Source organism: Somniosus microcephalus, chromosome 4 (assembly GCF_052327205.1).
Source record: "Somniosus microcephalus isolate GS21.2 chromosome 4, FLI_Smic_1.0, whole genome shotgun sequence".
NCBI lineage: Eukaryota > Metazoa > Chordata > Chondrichthyes > Squaliformes > Somniosidae > Somniosus > Somniosus microcephalus.
The window spans coordinates 226,141,901-226,159,706 of record NC_140990.1 but is presented as its reverse complement, the minus strand read 5'-3'; the positions used below and the strand labels follow the sequence as shown (position 1 = coordinate 226,159,706).

The window sequence follows — 17,806 nt, the reverse complement described above, 5'->3', positions numbered from 1 at the left end:
GTGACCATTCTTCATGTGTGAACCTGGATGATGTAGCCCCGAAAATCAATGGACCAGCGATCCTGGCATCTGTGCAAACGTTCCAGGATCAGGGGGGAATTCAACAATTTGCCTGCAAAAAGCAAGTGCCCAAGCCACTAGGGGCTCATCTAGGGCCCATATAACCCAAGCCAAAGAGGGGCACTTGAAAAATATAAAATCAAAGTTTGTTTCTAAATCTTTAGGACACCAGGTAATGATCCCAGTCCAGACTCCCAGCAGGTCTCCAGCCCTACCCAGGTCAGCCAGCAACCCTGGTCTCACAGACACACCTGCACTTGCCATATACTGGGTCGCAGTGAATCACAGAATCATACAGCACAGAAGGAGACCATTCCCCCCATCGTGCCAGTGCCGGCTCTTTGCTAGAGCTGTCCAATTAGTCCCACTCCCCTGCTCTTTCCCCATAGCCCTGTAAATCTTTCTCTTCAAGTATTTCTCCAATTCCCTTTTGAAAGTTATTATTAAATCTGCTTCCACCACCCTTTCGGGCAGTGCATTCTAGATCACCACAACTCGCTGTGTAAAAAAAAATGTTTCCTCATGTTGCCTCGGGTTATTTTGGCAATTACCTTAAATCTGTGTCCTCTGGTTATTGACCCTTCTGCCACTGGAAACAGTTTCTCCTTACTTACTCAATGAAAATCCTTCATGATTTTGAACACCTCTATCAAATCTTCCCATAACCTTCTCTCCTCTAAGGAGAACAATCCCAGCTTCTCAAGTCTCTCCACATAACTGAAGTCCCTCATCCCTGGTACCATTCTAGTAAATCTCTTCTGTACCCTCTCTCAGGCCTTGACATCCTTCCTAAAGTGTGGTGCCCAGACTTGGACATAATACTCCAACTGAGGCCTAACCAGTGTTTTATAAAGGTTTTGCATAACTTCCTTTATTTTGTATTCTATGAATCTATTAATACATTACAACAGTGACTACACTTGGAAAAAAAAAGTACTTCATGAGCTGTAAAACGCTTTGGGACGTCCGGTGGTCATGAAAGGCGTTATATAAATTAATTAATTTCATCCATCCATCCCATCCCATCCATCCCATCCATATGCTTTTTAAGAGCCTTCTCAACTTGTCCTGCCACCTTCAAAGATTTGTGTGCATACACCCCAGGTCTCTCGGTTCACCTTTAAAATTGTATAATTTAGTTTATATTTCCTCTCCTTATTCTTCCTACCAAAATGTCTTGCTTCTCTGTGTTAAATTTCATCTGCCATGTGTCTGCCCATTTTGCCAGTCTGTCTGTGTCCTCCTGAAATATGTTGCTATCCTCCACATTGTTTGCTACATTTCCGAATTTCATGTCATCTGCAAACTTTGGCATTATGCTCTCTATATCCAAGTCCAGGTCATTAATAGATATCAAAAAGAGAAGTGGTCCTAATCAATGTTCCCCGTAATTTTTTTTTGGGTGTGCAGCCCCGGGGTTTCGCGGCCATTCGTAGTTTTGCGCACGCGTGAACTTTAACATTGCAAAAGCCGGTCCAGGGCTGCGTGACCACGCAGCTTAGAGGGAACGTTGGTCTTAATACCAACCCCTGGGGAACACCACTGTATACTTCCCTCCAGTCTGAAAAATAACTGCTTACATCTACTATCTGCTTTCTGTCCCTTAGCCAATTTCATATTCACGCATCACTGTCCCTTTAATCTCATGGGCTTTAATTTTGCTAACAAGTCTATTATGTGGTACTTTGTCAAACACCTTTTGAAAGTCCATATACACAACATCAACCACACTACCCTCATCAACCCTCTCCATTACTTCATCAAAGAACCTGAAGACCCTGGTTGTAGAAACTCCGATGTTTGGAGTCACTGCCCTAGGCCCCACCCCTGGTACATCAATGAACATTTTTGGTGTAGATGTAGCCATCCCAGAAACAATGGCACTAGGGCATTTGCATTATAGCCTAGTTTCCAGCCCATACAACATTCTCTTACCAAGGATATGGTGGGAGTATACTGCAGCGACTATGGATTTTCAGGGCCTGTAGGTTGGCAGGCTATTCAACGATGAAAGCAATAGAACTGATCCTGATCCCATCATCCTAAAATGTATACTTTCCAGCAGGGGTCACTGGATCGTAATCAGACATCTGGCAGATATTTTCTATCCAAGCCAAGGAATGCTGAGGTCAATTGTAGAGGGCCTCGCTGGTTGAGATCAGCCAACTCAGCAAAGCCTCAGAAGTCAAACCTACGACCTTCTGTATGGCTCAGTTATACACTACCTTCCTCTATCATTGAGCCAGCGAAGGAGCCCTTTCGCCTTTTTTTTAAGGTACAAGGTTTGAATATCTGATATCATTAATCCCATCCAGCTCAATGCATCAGATTTACTGCTAAATGGCTTTCCTTTTGAGTACAATATATAGTATTCCATTCAAATAAAGTTGCTGAAAAGTGTAAAAATGCAGGAATGCTAATTGGTTGAGTTGAATAATAATTGTGACTATAAAAATGAGAGATCAATTATAGAGAGCTATAATTGTTTTATGTTGGTGTGTTAAAATATTTTGAATTCTTGGGAGGACTATATTACAAAATGTATGTTCTTTGTATCCAAGGTCAGTTTAGTTTGAGATCACAATGCAATATAGTAAATCATTGACTCACTTCCCTCCTTTTAAAGCGGGTTCATGATCAGGAATGGAGTGATCTGATTTGATGATCAGTCCACTCTGATTCATAATAAGCAGGCCAAAATTCCTGTCTTTATCAATTTTAGATATGAATAAAATATGGTTTTTGGTCCCTAACAGGCAACTGACCTTAAACCAGATTTACTTACCAGTGATATCGGAAGGTAATTATGGCTTTGTAATTTTACACATGTATGCTTTTCACTCAGAAGACAGGAATTTTGGCCCCATGGTTTAGAAATTTTTAATACTATATATCATAGCATATTAAGCAAAAATATTATAGTTAAATGCTTGTTCACACATTAAACGCCCCTTAACTGGAGTGATACTGAATGTTTTAAATAGAATATTTTAAACAGATCAGTAGTGGGAAATCTTCAAATATGAGATGCATAGATTACAAAATAAATATATTCCTATAAGATGAAAAGGGCTGCATCAAAGTATCGATTTCCATGGATAAAGAGTAAAACCACTATAAAACTTAAAAGGGAAGCATGTGTTAAAGTTAAGGCTAACAATACTAAAGAGCAAAATAGAAAGTATGGTAGGGAGGTGAAAATTGAGATTAGAAGGGCTAAAGGGAATATGGAAAGGACTGGCAGATAATATGAGGAACTAGTAAGGGCCTTTATAAGCATATAAAAAGTAAAAGAACAGTTCGAGAGGGTAGGAGTTCTCAACCTTTCTACTTCTGAGGCCTCCCTCCCATGTTATAATAATTCCACAGATCCCCTGTAACACAAGTATTTTTTCTGTATAAAAATTAGTTATACAATTAAACATATATTTATTATTATTTTCATTTTACTTACTTAATGTGACTAATTAGGAATAGAAACTACAATCCCTTTCCAGTTCTGACGAGGGGTCACGGCTCTGTTTTTCTCTCTCCTGCCTGGCCTGCTGAGTGTTTCCAGCATTTTCTATTGTTTAAGATTCTGAGGGGGCTTGACAGGGTAGATGCTGAGAGGATGCTTCCCCTCGTGGGGGAATCTAGAACGAGGGGGCATAGTTTCAGAATAAGGGGTCGCCCATTTAAGACGGAGATGAGGAGGAATTTCTTCTCTCAGAGGGTCGTGAATCTTTTGAATTCTCTAACCCAGAGAGCTGTGGAGGTGGAGTCATTGAATATATTCAAGGCTGAGATAGACAGATTTTTGAACTACAGGGGAGTAAAGGGTTATGGGGAGCGGGCAGGAAAGTGGAGCTGAGGCCAAGATCAGATCAGCCATGATATTATTGAATGGCGGGGCAGGCTCGAGGGGCTGAATGGCCTACTCCTGCTCCTATTTCTTATGTTCTTATTACTGCTTTAAATGATAATTGGAAATTAGATGCAATTTTAGTTTTCAACTACCATCAAGTTAGAGACAAACTAACACAAGATATGGTCTGAACCAGGCCCTAAACTCCAGCATTACTGACACCCACCAGAGTGAGTGCATGTAATGAGGAAGTTCTCCTTTGGTGACTCTATTGTTACTGCTGGTTATTTATTATTCACTGGCTTTTGCTCCTTACCGAATGAATTGAGGAAATCTATCTCTTTGCTGCGAGTGATAACCTCATTGTACTCCCGATAGCCTAGTCCTGGTGTCTCTCTCTTTGCCCCGCCTGGCCTTGCCCTGCCATGTCTGAAACACAACAACGTCCCCCAACCCGACCCCACTTGTAATTGCTGTGCTGATTGGCTTCACATCGCCCATTGAAAGCAGCAAATAAATCGAACAACCAAATTGGCCAGACCTAAACCAGAAGTGCAAATTAGGTAAATCAGGAGGATGGCAATGAGACGACGGATGAAACGAGAGTTTCTATTGGTTAAATGTGAAGGAGGGGTCAGACTTTGGAGCTAAAGAAGAATCTGATTGGTTAATTGATTGACAGCAAGTTACATCTGGATTTCAATTGGTTTCATTGAAGCAGCAATAACAACTACAACAATTTGTATTTATATACTGCCTTTAAGTCAAACATCCCAAGGTGCTTCACAGGAGCGTTGTAAATAAAATTTGACACCGAGCCACATAATGAGGTATTAGGACAGATGATCAAAAGCTTGGTCAAAGAGGTAGATTTTAAGCAGCGTCTTAAAGGAGGGAAGAGAGCTAGAGAGACGGAGAGGTTTAGTGGGGGAATTCCAGAGCTTAGGCCCTTGGGTGCTGAAGGCACAGCCACCATTGGTGGAGCGATTAAACTTAGAAACATAGAAACATAGAAGATAGGAGCAGGAGTAGGCCATTTGGCCCCTCGAGCCTGCTCCGCCATTCAATCTGATCATGGCTGTTCATCCAAATTCAGTATCCTGTCCCTGCTTTCTCCCCATACCCCTTGATCCCTTTAGATTTAAGAAATATATCCAACTCCTTCTTGAATATATTTAATGAATTGGCCTCTACTGCCTTCTGTGGTAGAGAATTCCACAGGTTCACCACTCTCTGGGTGAAGAAATTCCTCCTCATTTCTGTCCTAAATGGCTTACCCCTTATCCTTAGACTATGACCCCTGGTTCTGGACTCCCCGACCATCGGGAACATCCTTCCTGCATCTATTCTGTCCAGTCCTGTCAGAATTTTATAAGTTTCAATGAGATCCCCTCTCATTCTTCTAACCTCCAGCGAGTATAAGCCCAATTGACCCAATCTCTCCTCATACGTCATTCCTGCCATCCCAGGTATCAGCCTGGTGAATCTTCGCTGAACTCCTTCCATGGCAAGAACATCCTTCCTCAGATAAGGCGACCAAAACTGCACACAATACTCAAGATGTGGTCTCACCAAGGCCCTGTACAACTGCAGCAAGACATCCTTGTTCCTGTACTCAAATCCTCTCGCTACGAAGGTCAACATACAATTTGCCTTCTTAACCGCCTGCTGCACCTGCATACTTACCTTCAGCGACTGGTGCACAAGGACACCCAGGTCTCGTTGCACTTCCCCTTCTCCCAATCTATTGCCATGCAGATAATAATCTGCCTTCCTGTTTTTGCCACCAAAGTGGATAACCTCGCATTTATCCACATTATATTGCATCTGCCATGCTTCTGCCCAATCACCCAACCTGTCCAAATCATCCTGGACTTTCTCGGCTTCCTCCTCACAGCACACACGCCCACCCAGCTTTGTGTCATCTGCAAACTTGGAGATATTACATCTAGTTCCCTTGTCTAGATCATTAATATATATTCTGAATAGCTGGGGTCCAAGGACCGATCCCTGCGGTACCCCACTAGTCACTGCCTGCCACTCAGAAAAAGATCCGTTTATTCCAACTCTTTGCTTTCTGTCTGCCAACTAGTTCTCTATCCAAGTCAATGCCTTGCCCCCAATCCCATGTGTCTTAACTTTACACGTTAATCTCTTATGCGGGACCTTATCGAAAGCCTTCTGAAAGTCCAAATACACCACATCCACTGGTTCTCCCTTATCTATTTTACCAGTTACATCCTCAACATCCAAGTGCTCTGCTATTACATCTTTTATAATAAACTCTAGCATTTTCCCCACTACCGATGTCAGGCTTACCGGTCTGTAATTCCCTGTTTTCTCTCTACCACCTTTTTTGAATAGTAGAGTAACATTAACTACCCTCCAATCCATGGGTACTGTTCCAGATTCCATCGAATGTTGGAAGATGATCAGCAATGCATCTACTATTTCTAGGGCCACTTCCTTAAGTACTCTAGGATGTAGATTATCAGGCCCTGGGGATTTATCTGCTTTTAATCCCGTCAATTTCCCTAACACCATTTCCCTACAAATACTGATTTCTTTCAGTTCCTCCCTTTCATCAGACCCTATGTTCCCTGACATCTCTGTGGGAGGTTATTTGTGTCCTCCTTTGTGAAGACAGAACCAAAATATGTATTTAATTGGTCTGCCATTTCTTTGTTCCCCATTATAAATTCCCCTGATTCTGACTGCACGGGACCTATGCTTGACTTCACCAATCTTTTTCTCTTCACATATCTATAAAAGCTTTTACAGTCAGTTTTTATGTTCCCTGCAAGCTTACTCTCATATTCTATTTTCCCCTTCTTAATTAAGTCCTTTGTCCTCCTTTGTTGAATCCTAAACTGCTCCCAATCCTCAGGTTTACTGCTTTTTCTGGCCAATTTATATGTCCTCTCCTTGGATCTTATGCTATCCCTAATAGAGATGCTCAAGAGGCCAGGATTAGAGGAGCACAGAGATCTCGGAGGTTTATGGGGCTGGAGGAGATTACAGAGATAAGGAGGGGTGAAGCCATGGATGAGAATTTTAAAATCGAGACGTTGTTTAACAAGGAGCCAATGTAGATCAGTGAGCACAGGGGTGATCTGTCAATGGGACTTGGTGCGAGTTAGGACACCGGCAGCACAGTTTTGGATGACCTCAAGTTTACGGAGGGTAGAACGTGGGAGGCCAGCCAGGAGAGTGTTGGAATAGTCAAGTCTAGAGGTAACAAAGGCATGGATGAGGGTTTGAGCAACACATGAGCTGAGGCAGCGGCGGAGTCGGATAATGTTCCGGTCGTGGAAAAAGGCAGATACGTGGTCGGAAGTTCATTTCGGTGTCAAATATGACACCAAAGTTGCGAACAGTCTGGTTCAGCCTCAGACAGATGGTAGGGAGAGGGATGGAGTTGATGGCTATGGAGAGGGATGGAGTTTGTGGTGGGGACCGAAGACGATGGCCGGAATTTTGCCTAGTTTGGCGGGTCCGGTGCAGACAGTGGCCATGGTGGGTCGCGGCTAGCTCCAACCTGCTGCTGAAAACAAACTTGCAGCCAGAAGTGCCAAGAGGATGATCCATATTGGCCTCCTCCTGAGGATCCCAACATCAAAGAAGCCAGTCTTCAGCCAATTCGATTCACTCCACGTGATATCAAGAAATGGCTGAGCGCACTGGATACAGCAAAGGCTATGGGCCCCGACAGCATCCCGGCTGTCGTGCTGAAGACTTGCGCTCCAGAACTAGCCATGCCTCTAGCCAAGCTGTTCCAGTACAGCTGCAACACTGGTATCTATCCGACAATGTGGAAAACTGCCCAAGTATGTTCTGCCCACAAAAAGGAGGGCAAATCCAATCCAGCCAATTACCGCCCCGTCAGTCTTCTCTCAATCATCAGCAAAGAGATGGAAGGTGTCATCGACAGTGCTATCAAGCAGCACTTACTCACCAATAACCTGCTCACTGATGCCCAGTTTGGGTTCTGCCAGGACCACTCGGCTCCAGACCTCATTACAGCCTTGGTCCTAACATGGACAAAGAAGCTGAATTCCAGAGGTGAGGTGAGAGTGACTGCCCTGGACATCAAGGCAGCATTTGACCGAGTGTGGCATCAAGGAGCCCTAGTAAAACTGAAGTCAATGGGGATCGGGTGGAAAACTCTCCACTGGCTGAACTCATACCTAGCACAAAGGAAGATGGTTGTGGTGGTTGGAGGTCAATCATCACAGCCCCAGGACATTGCTACAGGAGTTCCTCAGGGCCGTGTCCTAGGCCCAACCATCGTCAGCTGCTTCATCAATGACCTTCCCTCCAACATAAGGTCGGAAATGGGGATGTTCGCTGATGACTACACAGTGTTCAGTGCCATTCACAACTCCTCAGATAATGAAGCAGTCCATGCCCGCATACAACAAGACCTGGACGACATTCAGGCTTTGGCTGAGAAGTGGCAGGTAACATTAGTGCCACACAAGTGCCAGGCAATAACTATCTCCAACAAGCGTGAGTCTAACCACCGCCTCTTGACATTCAACGGCATTACCATCGCCGAATCCCCCACCATCAATATCCTGGACCAGCTACATAAATACTGTGGCAACAAGAGCAGGTCAGAGGCTAGTTATTCTGTGGGAGTGTCTCACCTCCTGACTACCCAAAGCCTTGCCACCATCTACAAGGCACAAGTAAGGAGTGTGATGGAATACTCTCCACTTGCCTGGATGAGTGTAGCTCCAACAACACTCAAGAAGCTCGACAACATCCAGGACAAAGCAGCCCGCTTTGTTGGCACCCCATCCACCACCTTAAACATTCACTCCCTCCACTACTGGCATACTGTGGATGCAGGGTGTACCATCTACAAGGTGCACTGCAGCAACTCGCCAAGGCTTCTTCGGCAGCACCTCCCAAATCCACGACCTCTACCACCTAAAAAGACAAGGGCAGCAGGTGCATGGGAAAACCACCACCTCCAAGTTCCCCTCCAAGTCACACACCATCCTGACTTAGAAGTATATCGCCGATCCTTCATCGTCTCTGGGTCAAAATCCTGGAACTCCCTACCGAACAGCAATGTGGGAGTACCATCACCACACGGACTGCAGCGGTTCAAGAAGGCGGCTCTCCACCACCTTCTCAAGGGCAACTAGGGATGGGCAATAAATGCTGACATTGCCAGCGACGCCTTGATCCCATAAACAAATTAAAAAAAAACATTTTGACGGTAACGTGTAGCGTAAAGCACCCAAATTTTTAGCCCTATATAGTTTCCTAAAAGTGTGAGTACAGGTAGATAAGCCGATTAGAATTTTGTGTTTTTTAAAAGGGACATAGATACCAGGAGTAAAGAATTAAAGGTAATTTTTTAGAAAACACTGGTTCAGCCACAGTTGGAGTACTCTGTATAATTTGGGCACTCTATTATAGAAAGGACATTCAAGCCATAGAAAGCATGCAGCATAGATTCACTGGGATGATGGCAAGAATTGTAAACTATAGATATTAAGAGAGGCATGAGATACTGGGACTGTTTCCACCAGTGCAGAAAAGGAAAATAGGAGATTTTAAATTATGAAGAGTTTTGATAGAGTAAATTGAGAAAAAAACTATTTCTTCTGGTTAGAGTGTTAGTGACAATTTAAAGTTGTCACTGAGAAAATGAGGAGAAAGGTTAAGAGAAATTTCTTTACACAGATTTTTGGAACATTTCAGAGGGAATGGTTGAGGCATATTTTAAGGGAAAATTAGATAAATAATTAAAGCAATGGAAGAAAAAGAAATGAAAGAAAATACTTGCATTTCTGTAGCTTCAAAACATCCCCAAAGCACTTCATAGCCACTGAAGTACTTTTGAAGTGTAGTTGCTGTTTAATATAGGCAAAAGCAGTAGCCAATTTGCATACAGCAAGGGCCCACAAACAGCAATGAGACAAATGACCAGATAATCTGTTTTGGTGGTGTTGGTTGAGGGATAAATATTGGCCAGGACACTAGGAGAACTCATCTGCTCTGCTACAAATAATGTCATAGGATCTTTTACTTCCACCTGAAGGTAGTTAGAATCTCAGTTTAACATCCCATCCAAAAGACAGCACCCACTACAGTGTAGCACTGCCTCGGTACCGCAATGAATTTAAACCAAAAGATACAAGGCTATGAGGAGCACTTGGGGCAATGGGATTAGTTCTGGATTGCTCTAGCAAAGAGCAAGCACAGACACAATGTGCTGAATGCCCTGCTTTTGTACTGTAAATTTCTATGGTTTTATGGTGCTATGGTCTCATTGTTTTTCATCTGTAACTAAATTGAATCCTCTTTGTGTCACATTGAATGTATACCAGAAGTCATTAAAGCATAAAAATAACTGAAAAATTCAAAATTACAAACTCAATTCCAATGTATCCTATAATTAAGATAACTTTTTATAAGCATCCAAAAATTCATAAATAGCATACAGACTTCTTCACTGCAACTTAGGCTATACTTATCAAACAAGGTTCATCATTTCCCTTGTTACTCTTCCTAGAGATGTTGGAGAGCAATGAATATCAAAAACAGGAGATGGGAGCGAGGTCACTTGAGGTTCTTTGTGTGACAAAAAAACAATACTGGAAACCAATTCATTATGCAGGTGAGAAGGGACAAAGACAAAGGTACCAATCCAATACAAATAATAAAAGAACTTTAAAACCATTATCCTCATTTACAAATCACTGCCTACATTTGTCACCTTCTTCAACCTTACATTCCAGCATGGATCTTCCACTTTTCTGATTGTGATCTACAGTGTATCCCTCCCTCCAAACCATGAGTGATGGCAGAGCCTCAATCATCACAACTCTGCGCTATTTTTCTTCTTAAACTCTCCACTTTGCCACTTCAAAAGTTGATGTTGCCTTTGGTCACCCCATCCTCTCCTCCCAACTCGCTGCTCAGGACTTCTGATCCTTTATAAAGTGTCATGGGGCATTTTGTTACATGAAAGGCACTAATAATACATATTATTGGCATGTGTGCATGTGCTTTGTAATATTGCTTTCAGGCTTTACGAAAACACAGAATAAATTGCATTACAGTCTTATAATTATTCACAAATTTAATTGAAACATCAAAGTAATTTTAAAAATTGCCTATTTTTCTTGTCTGTTTTGGATCTCTGGCTATAGGTTACTGGCATTATTAAATTTTGGCCTAGAGTGAAAATATAGACCCAGAATTTGCGGGCAGTGGCGAAGCAAAGACGTCGCCGCTGGCCCCGAAGAAGGCTGCCTACAGAAATCTCGCGATTTCTGTGGTAAGGAGTTTGCTTTTTTCGATGCATAAGTGATTTCAGTGCAGTATAGTGGAGATTCCCTAGTGCGATCTGCTCTGATGTCAACAAGCTGTCTAAACAGCCAATCACATTGCTGAGTTCTCACAGACAGGGATCCAGGAAATGAGAGCCTGCTTTTATCCCAACTTTTTAAAAATGTTACAGAGAGCAAAACAAAGATTGGGGCTCTCACATCGAGGTAAGGTAGAGCCTGAAATATCATGAACAAATTTTTTTTTAAATTCTTTAATGCTTCTTAAAAATTGTAATTGTTATCATAAATTAAGAAATTTGACACTCCACAAAATGAAAATTACTTTTTCAGGGCCATAACATTTGTTTAGCAGCCAATATGCTGTTAAAACCCCAGTTACACCTAATCCAACTAGGCTTAACATTTAATGGGATATTTAACTGATATTACCATGGAAAAGACCAATTGAGGCCAGAAATTCGGGTCCCCACGGGTGAGTAATCGCTGGTCACAAGGTCTGCTTTTAACAAGGTAAGTGGTGAATTAAGTTAAATTAAAACATTTTTCCCACAAATTTATAATTTTTAAATACTTTAAAGAAAGGTAAGTTTATTTTTAGCCCCGTTAGAAACTGTAATTAATGTTTTCAAAAATTTAAATTATTGTTTTAAATAGTTATTTTATGTAATTTATAGTTACAGTATTTTAAAAATGTGATTTAAAAAAAAAATGTATTTGAACTTTTAGTGATGTTTTGGGGCTGAATTGTATTCATAGATTTGACAGCACTTCCTGTCAAATATATGAATACAGATTCCCTGCTACCATTGGCTCACCAAGGCCCACGTGATCCCAGGGGACGCTTCAAACTAACTGCGCCCCTGGGATACGCAAGCACTGCGCGCCGGCAGTTGGAGGAGGCCCAGGATTGGAATCCCATGCGGGCCCACAGCACAATGGCCGGCACGCTAGATAAGTGCAGGTCGGAAGCCTCCGACCCACATTTCTGGGCCCAAGTTTTTGTGAGTTTCACTGATTTAACTGATTGCACTGATTTTCGGCTATGGGGGGTGGGGCGGCACTGCGCAGCCAGTGTCAGACTAGCTGACTGCAACTTCAGGATTTCCGCATTTAGATGCGCATGCGCTACATCCCGAAGTTGCAGTCAGTTTCAAAGGGGTAATAACAGCGAACGCTGTTAGTTTGCCATTATTACCCACCTCTAATTCCAACACATTCTGTTTTGGGGTATTAATTAGGAAATATTAGAACAGTACCACCTCTCCTGTAATATTGGTGTTACATTCCTTCGAGTTTAAAGCATATCCTCAAATATGCAGAGTTTTTAAAATGCAGAACTTCAAAGGTTTTGGATTGTTACTGGAGCCACGAGCAACTTGGCATAGGGACAAGCAGTTCACAGAGTTAAATCCGTGGCTTAAAGAGTGGTGTGGGAGAAAGGGGTTTCGATTCATGGGGCACTAGCAACATGGGGCACGGTGGCATAGTGGTTAGCACTGTTGCCTCACAGCGCCAGGGACCCGGGTTCAAATCTGGCCTCGGGCGACTGTCTGTGTGGAGTTTGCACATTCTCCCTGTGTCTGCGTGGGTTTCCTCCGGGTGCTCCGGTTTCCTCCCACAGTCCAAAGATGTGCGGGTTAGGTTGATTTGGCTATGATAAATTGACCCTTAGTGTTAGGGGATTAAATACGTGGGGTTACACGGATAGGGTGGGATATATGTCGGTGCAGGCTCGATGGGCCAAAATGGCCTCTATCTGCACTGTGGGGATTCTGTGTTCTGTGTACTGGGGAAAGAGGGAGCTGTTCAAATGGGAGGGGCTTCACTTAATCCAGTGCCCTGGTGAATCGAATAACTGGGCTGTAGATAGGGCTTTATACTAAAAAGGGGGGGTGGGGGGTCAGGTGAGGGGAAATTTTGAAATCTAAAGAGAAAAGTTAAGGTAATGGAGCAGCACAGCGAGTTGGGTAAAGTTAAGCAGAAAGGGACAGAGAGTTTAACGGTAATAGTGCATCAGTGAATAAGGTGAAAGCAGGGAATAATTACATAGGATTACATAGGATATACCGCACAGAAACAGGTCATTCGGCCCAAGCAGTCCATGCCACCGTTTATGCTACACTCGAGCCTCTTCCCATCTTTCCTCATCTAAATCTATCTGCATAACCCTCTATTCCCTGCTCCCTCATATGCTTGTCTAGCCTCCCCTTAAATGCATCTATACTTTTCGCTTCAACCACTCCCTGTGGTAGCGAGTTCCACATTCTCACCACTCTTTGCGTAAAGAAGTTTCTTCTGAATTCCTATTGGATTTCTTGGTGACTATCTTATATTAATGGCCTCTAGTTATGCTCTTCCCCACAAGTGGAAACATTCTCTCTGTATCCACTCTATCAAAACCTTTCATAATTTTAAAGACCTCTATTAGGTCACCCCTCAGCCTTCTTTTTCAAGAGAAAACAGATCCAGCCTGTTCATCTTTTCCTGATATGTATACCCTCGCATTTCTGGTATCATCCTTGTAAATCTTCTCTGCACCCTCTCCAGTGCCTCTATATCCTTTTTATAATATGGCGACCAGAACTGTACGCGATGCTCTAAGTATGGTCTAACCAAGGTTCGATACAGGTTTAGCATAACTTCCCTACTTTTCAATTCTATACCTCCAGAAATAAACCCTAGTGCTTGACTTGCTTTTTTTATGGCCTTGCTAACCTGTTTCGCAACTTTTAGTAATTTGTGTATTTGAACTCCGAGACTCACACCCTCCAAGTAATAAATGACCTCCGTATTCACATTTATCTGTGTTGAACTTCATTTGCCAAGTATATGCCCATTCAACAAGTTTATTAATGTCCTCCTGTAATTTGTTGCAGTCCTCCTCAGTATTGACTATCCTCCCCAATTTGGTGTCATCCACAAATTTATAAATTGTGTTTTTGTTTCCAAAGTCTAAATCGTTAATATAAATTGTGAACAACAGTGGTCCCAGCACTGATCACTGCTACCCACATTCTGCCCCTGTGAATAGCTACATTTTAACCCCTACTCTCTGCTTCCTGTCCTGAAGCCAGCTAACTATCCATTCTGCTACTTGTCCCCTGACTCCACATTCTTTGACCTTGTTCATCAGTCTATTATGGGGTACCTTATTGAAGGCTTTTTGAAAATCTAGATAAATTACATCTACTGCATTACCATTGTCTACACTCTCTGTTACTGCTTCAAAAAAATCAATGAGATTTATCAAGCAAGACTTTCCCTTTTGAAATCTATGCTGACGATTCATTACTATGTTTTTGGTTTCTAGATGTTTTCTATTTTCTCTTTTAGTGGGGATTCCATTATTTTTCCTACCACTGATGTTAAGCTGACTTTTTTTTAATTCGTTCATGGGATGTGGGCGTCGCTGGCAAGGCCAGCATTTATTGCCCATCCCTAGTTGCCCTTGAGGAGCTGGTGGTGAGCCTGCAGTCCATGTGGTGAAGGTACTCCCACAGTGCTGTTAGGGAGGGATTTTGACCCAGCGACAATGAAGGAATGGTGATATATTTCCAAGTCAGAATGGCATGTGACTTGGATGGGAACGTCGTGGTGGTGGTGTTCCCATGCGCCTGCTGCCCTTGTCCTTCTAGGTGGTCGAGGTCGTGGGTTTGGGAGGTGCTACCAAAGAAGCCTTGGTGAGTTGCTGCAGTGCATCTTGTAGATGGTACACACTGCAGCCACAGCACGCCGGTGGTGGAGGGAGTGAATGTTTAAGGTGATGGATGGGGTGCCAATCAAGTGGGTTGCTTTGTCTGGGATGGTGTCGAACTTCTTGAGTGTTGTTGGAGCTGCACTCATCCAGGCAAGTGGAGAGTATTCCATCGCACTCCTGACTTGTGCCTTATAGATGGTAGAAAGTGTAGTGTCCGAGGATCAATAATACTCAGACTGCAGGAGAACAATAAAACAGGTATTTACTGAGCAGAGAGTAATTCAAGACTGAAATACAGAAGCCTGCTATGGCTTTATGTACAGGGGTGGTCACTGCCAGTACTGCAGTATAGAATCAGTTCTTCTCTTAAAGGTACATACACAACAATTCTTCCCCTTTGAGATAAACAGTACATAACATTCATTTAACAACTAAATAATAACTAATTACAATTACAATTTTCTCTGTACTATATACATCAACTGAAATAATCATTTATAAGTTCAGTCTTTGAGGAGGCTTCCTGATCCTGACTGGATAGCGCCTTTCTCGAGTATCCTGTTCTTGCGGCGGAGTTGATTCTGGCTCATTGTCATTGGTTGGTTCATCAGCTTCCAATACCACTGCTTCTGAGGTAGACATAATCTGTACTTCGGGTTGATAACCAGGTGCACCTGCTCGTGGTATGGGTTTGGCTTGTTCCTGTGACTCTAGAATCTGGTCAGCATGGCGTCTCACGGTGCTCTCTCCAACGTCCACTGTGTACATTAGTGGTCCCTGCTGTGTGCATATTGTTCCTGGCTGCCACTTTTCTGTTCGGTAGTCGTGGGCCAAGACTGGTTGCCCTATTTTGAAGCTCCTGGTTGGCTTCTCATTTATGTGCTGGAATTGCTTATCCTCAACATCTCGTCTTATGTTTGGTTTGAGCAAATCCAGGCGACATCTTAGCCTTCGGTTGAAGAACATTATGGCTGGAGCTTGGATGGTGACTGCATGTGTCGCATTCCGGTAAGCAAACAAGAAATTATCTACCTTGTGTTGTAGTGGTATGTCGTCATTATACATTGCCTTTATTGCCTTTTTAAAGGTCTGAACAAACCTCTCAGCCAATCCATTTGTGGCTGGATGATTTGGGGCAGATGTGTAATGTTTCACCCCATTATTCCTCAGAAACCTCTGGAAATCCTCAGACACAAACTGTGGCCCATTGTCGGAGCAAATCTGTTCTGGCAAGCCATTCCTGGCGAAGATGGTCCGTAGGACTGCAATAGTTTTCTCCGTGGTGGTGGAGGACATTTTGATGACCGCTGGCCATTTCGAATGGGCGTCCACAGCGATTAGAAACACTGAGTCCATAAATGGACCAGCAAAATCAATGTGTACCCATTGCCATGGAGATGAGGGCCACTCCCATGGGTGTAGCGGGGCCTGTGGTGGAGCATTTTGGACCTTCTGGCATCCTGTGCATCTCTTGGTCATATCCTCGATTTCTTTATCGATTCCCGGCCACCACACAAATGCCCTGGCTAGGCTTTTCATTTTTACCCCTCCCAGATGACACTCATAAAGCTCATTGAGCACTCTATCTCTCAACTTGGGTGGAATTACCACTCGGGATCCACACATCAAGGTCCCCCGGCACACTGACAGCTGTTCTCTCCTTGGCGAGAATGCTGGCAACAGTGAGTCGCCATGTGCTGGCCATCCCTTCACCGTCAAATCATAGACCCGAGAGAGTGTCGGGTCATTTCGGGTTTCCTTCTCTATACTTGAGTTTGTAACAGGCAGACATTCGACTATGGTTGCATGGAATATCTCAACAGGGTCCACTGCAGGTGCTTCCTCTACCGTAGGCAACGGTAGGCGCGACAGCCCATCAGTGTTTCCATGCTGTTTCGTACCCTTGTACTCTATGTCGTACTGATGTGCCCCTAGAAAAAGTGACCATCTTTGCAGCCGTTGCGCCGTCATCACCGGAACGCCCTTCTTTGGGTTAAAAATGGAGACCAGGGGCTAATGATCAGTCAGTAGGGTGAATTTCTGCCCATGCAGATAGTGATTGAACTTCTTCACCCCACACCAGGCTGAGGCCCTCCCTGTCAACCTGGGCGTAGTTATGCTCGGCTGAGGTTAACGAGCGCGACGCAAAGGCTATTGGCCTCTCTGAACCGTCAAGGAATTTGTGTGACAGCACCGCTCCAATGCCGTAGGGAGACGCATCACATGCCAACCGAATCGGTAGTGTTGGGTTGTAGTGGGCCAATACTTCTTTTGAAGTGATTAGGCATTTACATTTCTGAAAGGCACGCTTACACTCATCACTCCATTTCCATGTTACTCCAGTTTGCAGCAGGGCGTTCAGTGGGTGCAGAATTGTAGATAAATTCGGCAAGAACTTATGGTAGTAGTTCACCAACCCGAGGAACGACCTCAGTTGCGACACATTTTCCGGTGCTGGAGCCTTGACTACAGCCTCAATCTTGTCCGGCGACTTATGCAACCCTTCCTCATCAATCATGTGGCCACAATACGAGATTTGTCTCCTGAAGAACTCGCATTTGGGGCGGTTGGCTCATAGTCCAAATTCCTGTAATCTCGTGAGCACCTGCTCCAGGTTGGCAAGTTGTTCACTGTCATTTTCGCCCGTAACCAGGATGTCGTCCAAATAACACCGGGTCCCCAGGATCCCTTGCAGGACTTGTTCCATCGCCCTCTGCCAAATAGCTGGGGCTGATGCTACCCCGAATACCAGTCGATTGTACTGGTAAAGGCCTTTGTGAGTGTTTATCGTGAGGTATTTCCTAGATGCTTCTTCCACCTCCATTTGTAGATACGCTTGGGCCAGATCAATCTTTGTAAAGCGTTTCCCTCCAGATAGTGAGGCGAAAA

General features: G+C 43.6%; 1 protein-coding gene across 1 annotated transcript in view; it reads left to right on the top strand.

Annotated features, from left to right (window-relative positions):
- The window catches only part of ankar (ankyrin and armadillo repeat containing), a 306,667-nt gene that overhangs the window by 142,239 nt on the left and 146,622 nt on the right, over window positions 1-17,806 (top strand). The window contains exon 10 of the mRNA XM_085984217.1: window positions 10,440-10,544. Coding sequence (XP_085840343.1) covers window positions 10,440-10,544 — 105 coding nt within the window. The remainder of the gene's footprint in view (window positions 1-10,439; window positions 10,545-17,806) is intronic.